The sequence below is a fragment of the Rutidosis leptorrhynchoides genome, unplaced genomic scaffold (assembly GCF_046630445.1).
Source record: "Rutidosis leptorrhynchoides isolate AG116_Rl617_1_P2 unplaced genomic scaffold, CSIRO_AGI_Rlap_v1 contig78, whole genome shotgun sequence".
NCBI lineage: Eukaryota > Viridiplantae > Streptophyta > Magnoliopsida > Asterales > Asteraceae > Rutidosis > Rutidosis leptorrhynchoides.
Genome location: NW_027266870.1, coordinates 1 through 13,408, shown reverse-complemented (window position 1 = coordinate 13,408; position 13,408 = coordinate 1). Strand labels below are relative to the sequence as shown.

General features: G+C 36.1%; 2 protein-coding genes and 3 pseudogenes across 2 annotated transcripts; 4 read left to right on the top strand and 1 right to left on the bottom strand.

Annotated features, from left to right (window-relative positions):
• Positions 1-1,683: 1,683 nt before the first annotated feature.
• LOC139885099 (nuclear transcription factor Y subunit B-3-like) lies at positions 1,684-2,240 on the top strand (annotated as a pseudogene).
• Positions 2,241-3,587: 1,347 nt separating this feature from the next.
• Positions 3,588-3,898, top strand: LOC139885102 (histone H4-like; annotated as a pseudogene).
• A 1,240-nt stretch (positions 3,899-5,138) lies between these two features.
• Positions 5,139-7,242, bottom strand: LOC139885084 (nudix hydrolase 2-like; annotated as a pseudogene).
• Positions 7,243-9,966: 2,724 nt separating this feature from the next.
• Positions 9,967-10,461, top strand: LOC139885083 (nuclear transcription factor Y subunit B-6-like). The gene has a single exon (XM_071869034.1). It carries the CDS (start codon positions 9,967-9,969, stop codon positions 10,459-10,461), a length of 495 nt encoding a protein of 164 aa, XP_071725135.1.
• Positions 10,462-11,199: 738 nt separating this feature from the next.
• On the top strand, positions 11,200-13,136 carry LOC139885100 (sister chromatid cohesion protein PDS5 homolog A-like; the record flags this gene model as incomplete). Its single annotated transcript, XM_071869050.1, has 6 exons — positions 11,200-11,292; positions 11,591-11,794; positions 11,907-12,087; positions 12,424-12,451; positions 12,657-12,783; positions 12,888-13,136. Coding segments are annotated over exons 1-6 (882 nt in total), but the record flags the coding sequence as incomplete, so codon positions are not given.
• Between the last annotated feature and the right edge of the window lie 272 nt (positions 13,137-13,408).

Sequence of the window (13,408 nt, the reverse complement as noted above, 5' to 3'; positions counted from 1 at the left end):
AAGTTTATATCTGGTTTGGTAGCCTACTTAAATCACACCTAAACTGGTTACCATTTTCGATCTCAGATAAGATTTCTCTAACTTTAACTTAAATCATAATTAAATCGGTCAAATTTGTTTAATTATACCTAGTTATAGTGAAAGTGTTTAAAGCAAATCCATTGATAGGGAAATAGGCTAACGGGAAGAACGTAGCCCGACCACTCTTCCATCGGCCAGTCAAGTACGTCCGATGGGATGCCACCCAATGAAACTCGAGCGACACGTTACAAACCGTCTCACATACAACATGAAACAGAAGTCAACTAGGAATACTCAGAGGCAATCATGTCATATTAGACACGGTCTAATATCTATAAACACTCTTGATGGCCTCTAAACACTCATAATACACACATTTACATACCGATCTCTACGAGAGCATATAAGTATTTCTCCAACGATGCACCATTGATCCATGATTACGAGGCGAACCTTATATACTGATCTCAAGTTGTAGACCCTTAAATGGTCGTTTAACCCCTCTCCATTCCGAAGAGTCATGTCAAACTTACATGTTCTTCAGACATACTCATTTGTTGGACGAAACAACCATAAAATATATGTATTATACTACTTTAAGGAAGATTAGAAATCCATTTTCAAGCCTATCCCCAACCAACTATCTCCATCCTGTTGACAAGTAAGTAAATAAATAAATGAAGTCATCATCCAAGCGTAAAGTGTATCATCTTAATTTTTATGCTTAGTTAGACATTAATTATCTACACACAAAAAAAAGGTAGATATAGAAATCAGTTAATGCATCGAGCCATTTTCAGAGCTAGTACATGAGTAACACAGGATTGGGTGAACAACAATATACTCCTTCCATCCCTAATTAATTATCATTTTTTATGTAAATTGTATAGGAAAAAATAACAGTTCATTAAGGACGGAGGCATTATAAACTTAGTGACGTACAAATATATTTCTACAGGTAAAATATATTGTTACTTCATTTACAAGTTAATCACGGAGAAGCTCAACGGCAACTGACTCACTTTTTGAAAAGGCCATTCGCCCATTTCATCTGAGTGGCCCAACGCTATAGATCGGGCCTGTTTTCCGTTGTTTCGATAATACAATTTGTATGGGTTGATTTGATCTGCTTTCATTAGCTAAGGACCAAAATGTACATTTCACCATTCATTGGGGAGGGGAAGTTCTTCCTTTCGCTACCAGATAATAAGAACGTGAGCTCAAACATATCCGTATGCAAATCAGACTAGGATGGAAAAATTATGGTCATCTATTCATCCACGTTTCCAAACTTATCACCAAATGAACGGTCCACAATTATCTACCCCATAATAAATAATATCGTTATCATAACAACATATTATGACTTTTTTTTTTTGACGATAACAACATATTATGACTTATAAGTAACCTTCGAAAAAAAAGTTAACATTTATTTATTCAATTAAGATATAGTAGTAAAGCTTATTGTTTCGAGTTTCGTATGCTGAAAGTATCGGAGACTTAGAAAAGATAAAGTACTACTTTAAGCAAGTTTAGCGTTAAAGCATAGCATATTCCAAACACAGTTGCAGAGATTCCAACTTTGTATCTTACAATTCAATCCACCATTTTATTTACTTTTTAAATTGAGACAAGAGTAGAGAGCTGACAACTGTATCAATGGCGGACTCGGACAACGACTCAGGAGGACATTACAACGACGGCAACAACGGCGAGGTATCAGCAAGAGAGCATGACAGATTCTTACCAATCGCTAACGTCAGCAGAATCATGAAAAAAGCTCTACCAGCTAACGCCAAGATCTCAAAAGACGCCAAAGAGACAGTTCAAGAGTGCGTATCCGAGTTCATAAGCTTTATCACCGGAGAAGCGTCCGATAAGTGCCAGAGGGAGAAGAGAAAGACAATCAACGGTGATGATCTGTTGTGGGCTATGACGACTTTGGGATTCGAGGAGTACGTCGAGCCATTGAAGATTTACTTGCAGAGGTTTAGGGAGATGGAAGGAGAGAAGACTGGTAATTTAGGGAAAACGCAACAAGGTGATGGCAGTGTTGAAAATAGTGGCAATTCTGGGGGTGGTTTGGGTTTGGTAGCGGCGGTGCTGGGATGTACGGTGGAGTTGGGTCAACTATGATGTCGATGGGGCATCATCAGAATCATATGTATGGATCTGGTGGCGGCGCCGGCGGCGGGTCTTCTGGGAGATCAAGGTAAACAGATCGAGTTAATGCTAAACTTGATCAATTTGTAATTAACTAGTAATTGTCTGGGTGATCAATCTTCTTTTGTTGTGGTCTGGAGATTTTCTAAATTGGTGCCATAGACCAGATTATTAAGGTCAATTGAGGATTAACCTAACTTATCAGATGGGGTCATAGAGTCAATGGTCCATTGAGAAATTGTGTTCATTGAGGAAATTTTACAAACAGATGGTCTGCAATTCTCAATGCATTACGAGACTTCATCCTACAAGTTTTATTCTGTCCGGCTTCCAACATGTTTCTCCAACAAAACAAGTGTAAACTGACTTTTGTTAATTTGTGCAGTCATTTAAGCTAGAAATAGAAAGCTTAAATTCAGTTTCAGCAGCAGAGACTTCCTATTCCAGGAAATTTTGTTGTACTTGCATAATCTCAAAGGCTTTCAGTTATATTCTTACTATTTTCTGTTATTTTCTCTTCTCAGACAATTTCTGTTATATTTCCCTTTAGGTGATTTATGGTAATGTTGGATATCAATTGCTAAAGGAATTCACCCAAAATCGAAATCATCGCATTCATCAAGAAAAACCTGTCATAGTGTAAGCGGTTTTCTTAGAATCGCTTACGGTTTGAGTTAGATGAGTCCGGTTTTGGGTGACTTGAAAAATTATGTTTTTTTTACGTCTGCTCTGGTGATAGCAAGCAACTAGCAAGTTACTAACTTGGCCTCATTTTCTTATGTACTTTACACGATCCAGTCTTTAGTCTTTGGACAAATATGTACTAAAAAAAGCCCAATGAAATTCTGGTTCTATATAACTCAAGGGGACTAAAATTTGTTTGTGAGATAAAGTCTCTAGAATTAATATCAAATCAAACCATGCATATAATTAGAGCAAGGCTTGAAGTTGCAATTTTTTAGGGTAAAAAGTAATTATTTGATCCCTGTTTCAAACATTTCTGAACTATTTAGTCATTCCAAACATAAATCGAATTAAATTGTTTCTCAAACATTAATTTTTGAACTACTTAATCCCTCGTCCGTTAGGATCGTTAAATTTGGTCGAGATGTCAATTTTAACCAATCATAACTTGACACGTGTACATGACGTATAAAAAATTACAGCTAGACTTTGTTTTAAATCGAACCGGACCGAAATCGAACCGAAATTAAACCGAAATTGTAAACTATTGGCAACCACTTACATTAAACCGTCGATTTTAATCTAATCGAACGATCCACAGTCATTCTCCATTCACAACCACTTACATATAAAAGGCTCTCTGTACTTGGCCAAATAAAATACTCAGCCTTGTTTCGAGATTTCAGAACCCTAATTTGATTTGATTTGTTCGAGAGATGTCTGGACGTGGCAAGGGAGGCAAAGGATTGGGAAAGGGAGGAGCCAAGAGGCACAGGAAGGTCCTCCGCGACAACATCCAGGGAATCACCAGCCTGCCATCCGCCGTCTCGCCAGGAGAGGCGGCGTCAAGAGGATCAGCGGCTTGATCTACGAGGAGACCCGCGGCGTCCTCAAGATCTTCCTCGAGAACGTCATCCGCGACGCCGTCACCTACACCGAGCACGCCCGCCGCAAGACTGTCACAGCCATGGACGTCGTCTATGCTCTCAAGAGGCAGGGGAGGACGTTGTACGGCTTCGGTGGTTAAGTAGAATTACTAAGTAAAGTAATCTAGGGTTTTTGAAGAAATGTAATTCGATTTCAAAGTTTGAATGGAATATATAATTTATATCTATAACTTGATGGGTGTTATTTTTCTGTTATGGAATATATGGCTAAATGCAACATTCTCGAATGATTGAATATTCACAAAAGAAAATTCCCAGAATGCATATATGAACGGACTTTCTTCACTCTCTCCGGTGAAGCACTGATACAATAACAGTAACATCATCCAGCTTTCCTCCTGTACACCCAATGCATCCAGCTGCCTGGGCGGCATCGGAAAATGGCGTCCTTCCGGTAACCAACCTCCCAACCTCTTGTGATCTTGTTGGAAGAGAAGACTAATGATTTTACAATTTCGGTTTAATTTCGGTTCGATTTCGGTCCGGTTCGATTTAAAACAAAGTCTAGCTGTAATTTTTTTACACATCATGTACACGTGTCAAGTTATGATTGGCTAAAATTGACACCTTAGCCAAATTTAACGGACGAGAGATTAAGTAGTTCAAAAATTAACGTTTGAGGGACAATTGAATTCGATTTATGTTTGGAGGGACTAAATAATTCAAAAATATTTGAAATAGGGACCAAATGGTTATTTTTGCCAATTTTTTATATCATCAGGTTTATTTGATTATACCAATCATCAAGGCCTATAAGCTCAGTTGGTTAGAGCGCCGTGCACGCGAAGATCGCGGCCATTCAATATGTTCAATTTTTGTAAAGGGTCTTTTTGTATAAGTTTTGAAATTTTAGGGGGGTAAAGTGGAATATGCTTAAACTAAGGGGATGTTTGGAATTTACCTTTTTATTTTTCCGTTTATCTTAAAGGACGCATTTTTTCCGTATATCTTCGAAGGACTTATTTGGAAAATAGTAGTAATGATAAAAAATCAGCCTGTGTATCTAAAAATCCATTAGAACTTCTTGCAGAATCATTCATGCATCTTTGCAGAGTACATAGTTTGGATAAATTTTTATTAACTTGAGCTCTAATTGTTCAATAAATAATGCTTTAATTTTAAAAAATACAATATGAATTTAACATCATAAACACAACAACCTCAAGTTCAAAAACCCAAGATCCTTAGCGACGACTGGTATTTGAACTCCAGTTCTAACGGAGATGAATGAATGGAGCTCTTGTTCCAAGTTTACAATTCCACTTTTTAACTTTACTCAAGTGGATACTCTTTTTGGAGATGCTTGCAGCACAAGTGTCGTTACTTCTTGTTGAGTGCATTCTTGTTGAAGTACATGAAACTCTCTTCAGTTGCAAATGGTGATGCGGTGGGAATTGGAGAAAACCCAGAATACTTTCCTTGTGTCCTTGCCAAGGATATTTCAACAATGTACTTTGAAAGTTTGCGTTTCTGGACAAAAGGTGTGGCTGCATATTCTTCGCATGGCATCCACTGCAAGAAATAATCTAGTGATTTAGTATTATTCAAGAATCAAGATACAAAAAAGAAAAAAAAAAAAGAAAAAAAAAAGAAGAAGAGAAGACTATGAAAAAAAAAATACCTGGGCATCCTCTATCTCCGTTTCTTGTATCTGTATATCAAATGAAAGGGGACGCAAAAAGCATAGAAAGAACAAATCTGACTTCCCAAAAATGCATTGTGGATTTGTCTGTAAATCAAGAAATAATTTTGAAATGCCAGAAGAGCAACTTAGTTTCAACCATCAAGCGTGAAATGAAATCTATGTTTTTACGTTTGATTTAAGCAATTCATACCTGAATGCTAATACTTCGACGAATTCTGCATCAACCTAAATAAGCCAAATGAGCAAGTTATTCTCAGTGACTTGACATTTCACATGACATTTTCAATTGAACATATAATATATCTACTTACTCCAGTTTCTTCTTTAACTTCTCTCACAGCAGCTTTACAGATATCTTCCCCCTGCAAAGATCCTGATAAGTTGAAAACTCGCATCCTTTCCATCTCTGTATCTATAACCAGAAAGCTTAGAATAAGACACTTACTTACCTCATCAACAACGCCAGTTGGGATTTTCCAAATACCCCTAAGTTTTCCAACTTTTTCCTGGACTACAAGGATCTGACATTGAAAAACTTCAAATCACAATGTTGATAACAACATAACCATAACGTTGACGTATATATAACGAAAATGCTGACCCTGTGGAGAGGTAAAAGAACAAGTAGGATAGCAAAAGGATCGACAAAAATGTGAGAGATTGAAAAAAGAAGAAAGAAAACAAAAGGTACCTCTCTTTTTTCATTCATGACAAATGCTCCTATACCCACTATGTGTGAAGCATTTGCCGGAAGAGTATGAGATCCTCCAGGAAGCCAGTGTACTAGCATTAAATATTTTGGTTCTGCATGATGATACCAAAATCCTTGCTACCCAAAAAATAACAAAGAAAACAAAATTTGTTAGCCTACTACACAACAATCTTTATTATAATTATTATTATAATATACATTTAACCATCAACCAACCACTTAACTCGCCTAATCAACCAAACTCATACTCAATCATCTAAAAACACACTCAACACAATTGAGACGAGTTGGGACGAAACGAAAAAAGAACGGACCCTAAATAATCTTATTGGTATAGTCCCAACTTTCTTTCACAAACTGGTTCATAGTCACTGGAAAATGTGCCGAAAGATGATACAAAGAACTCACCTTTATAGCTGCGTCAACAAGATTAGAATGCTCGATAGGAACCTTCATCCACACTCCCTTCTTTCCCTGCAAAGCACATTTGAGAATTGAACTATCAGTTCAAACAAACACCAGAAGCATACCATTTTTCTAATTGGAACGGCGTAAAATAAGTTATTCCTAATAAATACCTGCTTCTTCCATTGCTGAACCGAAGCTTCAAGTGCAGAAGCAAATACAATGGAATCCATGGGCTCACTGATTTCAACAGTCAAACCTCCAAAATCATCATCATTCCCAGAAAGCAGTTTAACTTTATTAACTTGTTGCAATTCATTATCATTTGCTTCTACTTTAGTCCTCGTAACAGGTGTTAGTGGCGACGAGGATGGCCTTGAATTGTTCCACGAAGCTAACAAGGGTCTTGTTCTGAAACCATTAAAACCAATTCCTACAAAATACAGTACCCAACAACATTTATGACATAAAGACTCAAACTTTTTACATACAATGAATAACATTGTAACAAAAATAAAACTTGCAGGACATGATAAACCTGAAATTGTGAGCTTTTCCATACCTGGTAATAAAAGAGGTCTCTTTAGAATACGAGTACTGCTAGCAGAAGCAAATAAACACGAAAGGCATCTTCGGCTCGTTAAATACAGAGATTTATTCATACTTGTATAAAAATTTCAAATCAATGTTATCTGCTTCAGAATAATATACATAATCGACCCTTTTCATAGATGAAAAGAAAGTCAACAGCAAAGTTGCTTGTGAAGAAAAAAGCCGAAAGCTTCAAAATTGTACTCGAGTGACAGAAATGATGACGTGGATTCTTAAACTGCACAGATTACATCAAATTAAATCTCATTAGTACAATTTGACGACTGAGAAAGGATTTGAGAAGAAATGCAAGGAGGTGGATGTGCCGATGTGGTGATGATTTCAAAAAGAGTAAAAGTATGAGGATGCAAATGTAAATTGTTTCCTAGCTAGTTGTTTCGTAAAGTGGTAGTGGTTTTTCTTGTTTCTTTGCCTTGTAATATTTCATCGACAATCGGACAATAATGTTAGGAATAGTGATTTAATGTAATAATTAATATAAAAAATTAATAAGATGATGATATGTAGCATAAAATGTCTTGAATTGTAATTTTATTTTTTTAAATTCAAAATAAAAATAATTAAAATATTAGATTTAGTGACACGTGTCATCATCTCATTAATTACTACATTAAGTCACTATCCCTAACACTTCTCATAATTAATATAACATGGCCCGGCAATTTTCAAAAAAAAGATTATCTTGACTTCAAACATAATCATCATTTGAAAGCAAAACCATAATCATCATTTACAATTATCAATAAAATATTAAATTTCTTTAATATTTAAAAAGCTCAGTCTAGACCGTCTATGTTCCCTGATTCTATTAATATAAGCATATATACATTAAGTCACTATCCCTAACACTTCTCATAATTAATATAACATGGCCCGGCAATTTTCAAAAAAAGATTATCTTGACTTCAAACATAATCATCATTTGAAAGCAAAACCATAATCATCATTTACAATTATCAATAAAATATTAAATTTCTTTAATATTTAAAAAGCTCAGTCTAGACTGTCTATGTTCCCTGATTCTATTAGTATAAGCATATATACATTAAAATATATTTTTGACTAAAATTACTATTGGTGGAATTTTTATTTTACATTTTCCTCTGCTTCTATATATGAGAACTAACACGATGCAAGTTTCTTGTACAGAGTCTCTTCACGATCATCTCTCGTTTAACGAAAATAATCAAATAACTCATTAATTAAGAAATCATATATGTTAATATATGAATATTCAAGAGAGTTTATTATATAAATTTTATCATAAAAAAAATTAATAATAATAATAATAATATGAGAGATAATATATAAATATGAGAGAGGTGAGATTTTTATAAAACCTTCCCTAACTTGCTCCAATATATATAAATTATTTTTATTAACTTACGTGTCACATAAAATTTTATAATAAACTTGTATCGAAGATGTTCTAAAGAGTAGCATTTACTGTCTAGTCAACATGATTCATGAATCTTTATATGCAACCAACCAACCATTGGTGTTTTGGAAATAGATGACATGTACAGTCTGATCAAGAAATGGCTTTATCTCTGTTGCTTCTCGTAGAGATCGCCGGTTGCCACGTGGAATATAAAGTTTGAATTTCGACACTTGTCCCCGTATACTGCATTTATCGTTTCTCTCTATCCTTTAATGAAGCATTGACGACAAGCATACATAGATAGCGCTAGACTATTTTGTTAAGATAGAAAAAGAAGAGAGATACACAGTTCTTCTTCTTAGAGAGAAAGAGAATGGACGGTGGAGGAGGAGGAGGCTTTCATGGCTACCGTAAGATCCCAACCAGCGGCTCTGGTAAATTATAATATTTACAGCTTGCTAAGTATTTTCATAATTACTTTCACTTTAGACTACAGTAATTCTTTTGAGTTTTTCTCTTGCATGCTCTTGCAATGTTCAGTTTTCACTCTTCTGTAAGAATCTTTAGAGTTCTGTTTTCCTCTGTTCTTGACCTGCATTACACATGTTATTTATGATCTCTGCTTCTATATATATAAATATATATATGGTTGTGTCGATTTTTCAATCTAGCTATGTCGAATAAGTTTTCCTCAGTTGTCAAAGTAAAGTTAACCAGATGAATGAAACAGTGATTGAAACTGGTAAAAGAAACTGGATATTCTATAGTCTACACAAGTGGCATGTATGATAATATGAGGCATGCAACTCAATCCCTCGTCAACACAAACAAGTGCTTTCATACCTTAGCTTTGACTTCACATGGACCCCACCCACCTACATATAAATTTTAATTAAATTAACTAAATTTTCATTAATTAGTCCTTTAAGACTAATCTTTATACCCTACCCTATTATTCCGAGTGAGAGAAGAAGAGTACCTATAATTAATTTTCCGGAAAATTTCCAATCGAACAATTTTAACAAAATCTTTCGATTTTTAATTTTACTATCACCAACACTTCGTATATTGAATGTACGTATATATAATTATAACAAAATTTATGTTATTCTTCTTGTACGATTGTTTTTATGCGGAGCTAACGATTTAATAAGTATATTTGTAGTTCTAGAATGTCAATTTAAACAATATCTATCGACTAGAGTTGTGGTTCATTTGTTTCTTGAAATTAATTAATTCCACTGATTCAGGGCTGAAGCTGTCAGACATGAACATGAGATTGCCTGAAATGGATCAGACGAACATCAATATCAATAGTATTAATAATAATAACGGTAACAACAACAACAACCACAACGAGAACGAATGCACGGTCAGGGAACAAGACAGGTTCATGCCAATTGCGAATGTGATAAGGATCATGCGAAAGATACTTCCACCACACGCTAAGATATCAGACGATGCTAAGGAAACTATCCAAGAATGCGTCTCCGAATACATCAGCTTCATTACCGGAGAAGCCAACGACCGTTGCCAGCGCGAGCAGCGCAAGACCATTACAGCCGAAGACGTCCTCTACGCCATGAGCAAGTTAGGCTTCGACGACTACGTCGAGCCCCTCACTCTCTACTTACACCGTTACCGCGAACTTGAAGGCGACCGTGCCGGTGGGTCCCACCTCAGAGACATGCGGCCCAGGGCAACAACGTCGTCATCGTCGGCTAATTTCTCCGGTTATCACAATACGGTGCCAACTGGATTCTTTGGAGGAGGAGGGTATAATTTTAAGGGAGCTGCGGGATCGTCCAACAACGACATTAATAATGCATCTGGACCGTCCATTTCACATGCCAATGGTGACCAATCGTTCACCGGTCAGCCGAAATGATCGGAGATATATATAATTTTCGACGTTGGTCTAATTAATTATCTTTTTATGTACTCATAATATGCATGGTAAAAGACTTTTTTGCTATTTAATTTATATAATCTATAATGTTTCCTATACTACAAATTATAATCTCTTTGTAAACCATGAATGAGATAACAGGCCGTTAACTGCCACGTATGAATTTCTAACGGTATGGAGTGACGGCTGTCATAGAATCATAGTTGAAGGATCCGGATAGGACTTACTGTAGTTATAGGGGCCAACTGGGATAAGTGGGATAGTTGAAGGATGAATAGTGTGATTATACCTTTTTAAATTCACTTTTACGAAGAAAGAGAAAGGTAAAAAAATTTGAACTGGAAAATTGAGGTGAGGGCGCGGGGGTGGGTAAAAAGTAAAACGGTAAAAACGAACAGAATTTCTGGTTTTTAAGATGTGAGCGTAATTTTAATTTTCAGTATGAAATCAAAATCAATTGGACTCGAGTCTCGACAGTCAACTCAACAGCAGCTCATCTTCTTCGAAGAAGCAAAATACTTAACTTGAGAGAGAGAGAGAGTGAGAGACTCAAAAGACAAATTCGAAATTCATTTGTTTAGTTAATCAGTGTTTGTTCAAAGTGTCGAGTCGCGTGTGTGAGATGTCAAACGCAGACGACGGTTAGAAAAAGAGCTGTTTTTTCTCAGTTATTATACGTCGAATTTGAATTACATACAGAGAAAAAGGAAGTAATTGATGGCGGAAATGCTTCGTCAACAGCTCAAAGAGGTGGGATCCAAGTTCCAGAACCCTCCTTCAACCAAAGATTCTCTCCTTCAGCTTTTGGAGGCAAGCATTGTTTCTATATTTTGTCCTAATTTTCAATTTTTTTCAATCTCGTTCAATTCAAATTGTAAAATATATGTCATTATCGTAGAACCTAGCTGATTTCGAGTTGTGAATTTATTTTCTATTGTTTCTATATTATGTCTTAATTTTAAAAAATTTGAATCTCGTTCAATTCAAATTGTATAATTTGTCATTCTCGTAACACCGAGCTGATTACGAATAGTGAGTTTATTCTCTATTTCTTGGTGTGGTCGTGTAATAAGCTTAGTCATCTGACAATAATGTTTTAAATACGCAGCAAGCTGAAACTTCTCTTGCTGAGGTAGGCCAGTCACCTCCAGCTCCATTGTTAGAGTCATTGCAGCCTTTTATGGAAGCAATTGTCAAGCCTGAGTTGCTGAAGCATGAAGATGGGGATGTTAAGCTTTTGGTTGCAAGATGTGTTTGTGAAATAACCAGAATTACGGCTCCTGAAGCTCCTTATAGTGATGAAGTTTTAAAGGTACGGTTCTCTTGTGAAGCTTAACCCCATAGTGATTTCGTTTTCTTGGTCCATGTTTCTTTCTTGTACAATTTTAGCTCAACTTTTTTCTAAATATGTGATATTTTTCCAGGATATATTCTGCTTGATTGTGAGCACTTTTAGTGGGTTAAATGACATCAATGATCCGTCATTTGGCCGGAGAGTTGTCATTTTGGACACTCTTGCAAAATATAGGTCATGCGTTGTTATGTTGGATCTGGAATGTGATGATTTGGTGAATGAAATGTTCCATTCATTTTTGCTGTTGCCAGGTTTGATTCTTTCGACAATCTTTTGGTCAATGTTAACTTAAGTTCGAAAGAAGTATCTAGATAGTTCTTTACTGAGTCCTTGAGTTGGCGACTTGCTCTCTTTATTTGTTTCTTCCCTTCAATAATATATGTAGGCTGTTGCATTTGTGAATGTTTTAATGGTTTGCGTTGGCATAAATAATACATATACGTGGAACTTGCAGACTCCTGTCAGACTCTTGCATTCTTATTCTGTATGCTTTCTATGCTAAAGTCAGCGACCAGCCGACCACTGACCAAACCTTTTTCGTTGCTACCTCACATCAGTTACTTATTTGTTCTGTGTATGTAAAATAGGGGAGTACTGCTCACTTGTAGTTATCAGGTAGAGTAGTTATGGGTGTTGGTTTTGACATGAGCTTCTTTTGTTGAGCTAGAGAACTTTCAACCCTTAGTATTATTGTAATCTCTTCCATTGATGGAAAACCATTAAGTTATGCACTTTCTTTTGCATGGTTATTCCATTTTCCCATTAAATAAGGACCTTAGCAACAGACATGACAAAACTGCTCTGAAACTTCCACGTGCAGCGACGATCATCCAGAAAATGTCCTATCATCAATGCAAACAATCATGGTGGTTCTTTTGGAAGAGAGTGAAGAAGTTAAGGGGGATCTTTTGCTTATTATATTGTCTATGCTAGGCCGTGATAAAACAGTAAGTGCTCCTTCGTTCGTGGTGTATATTATTTACTGGATTTCATTGAATATATTAGCTTCATCATCTCATTAAATAACTCACTTTTATAACTCATGGGTCAGAATCTAAGCAAAGCCGCAGAGAAGCTTGCTATGAATGTCATAGAGCAGTGCGCTGAAACCCTCAAAGCTGAAATAAAACAGTTCCTTATAACATCGATGTCAGGAGAGAGCAAGTCGGCAAATAGTGACATCGATTACCACAAAGTCATCTACAATATTTATTGTTGTGCTCCTCATATCCTAACAGGAGTTGTCCCATACATCACAGGAGAGCTTTCGGTATTTTCTTATCTGATAGCTCATGTTTCTGTATCTTTTTTGTTTATCGAAGGATTGTTCTAATATTGGGTTTAGGCATTTCATTACCCTTTCCGTTACTTTATAATATGACCTGATTTCATGCATTTTGTGAAGCTATACCACCTGCTCTGCTTGCTGACTTTCTTGATTGTTTACGGGTGAATGGTTGTTTGCGAAATGCGCTGCAGATCTATTAGCAAATTCCATAACTTGAGTTTGTGAATGCTTTGAACTTTGTGCATGGTTCTAACATTTGAATTTCAACTTCTCCAGTCTGATCA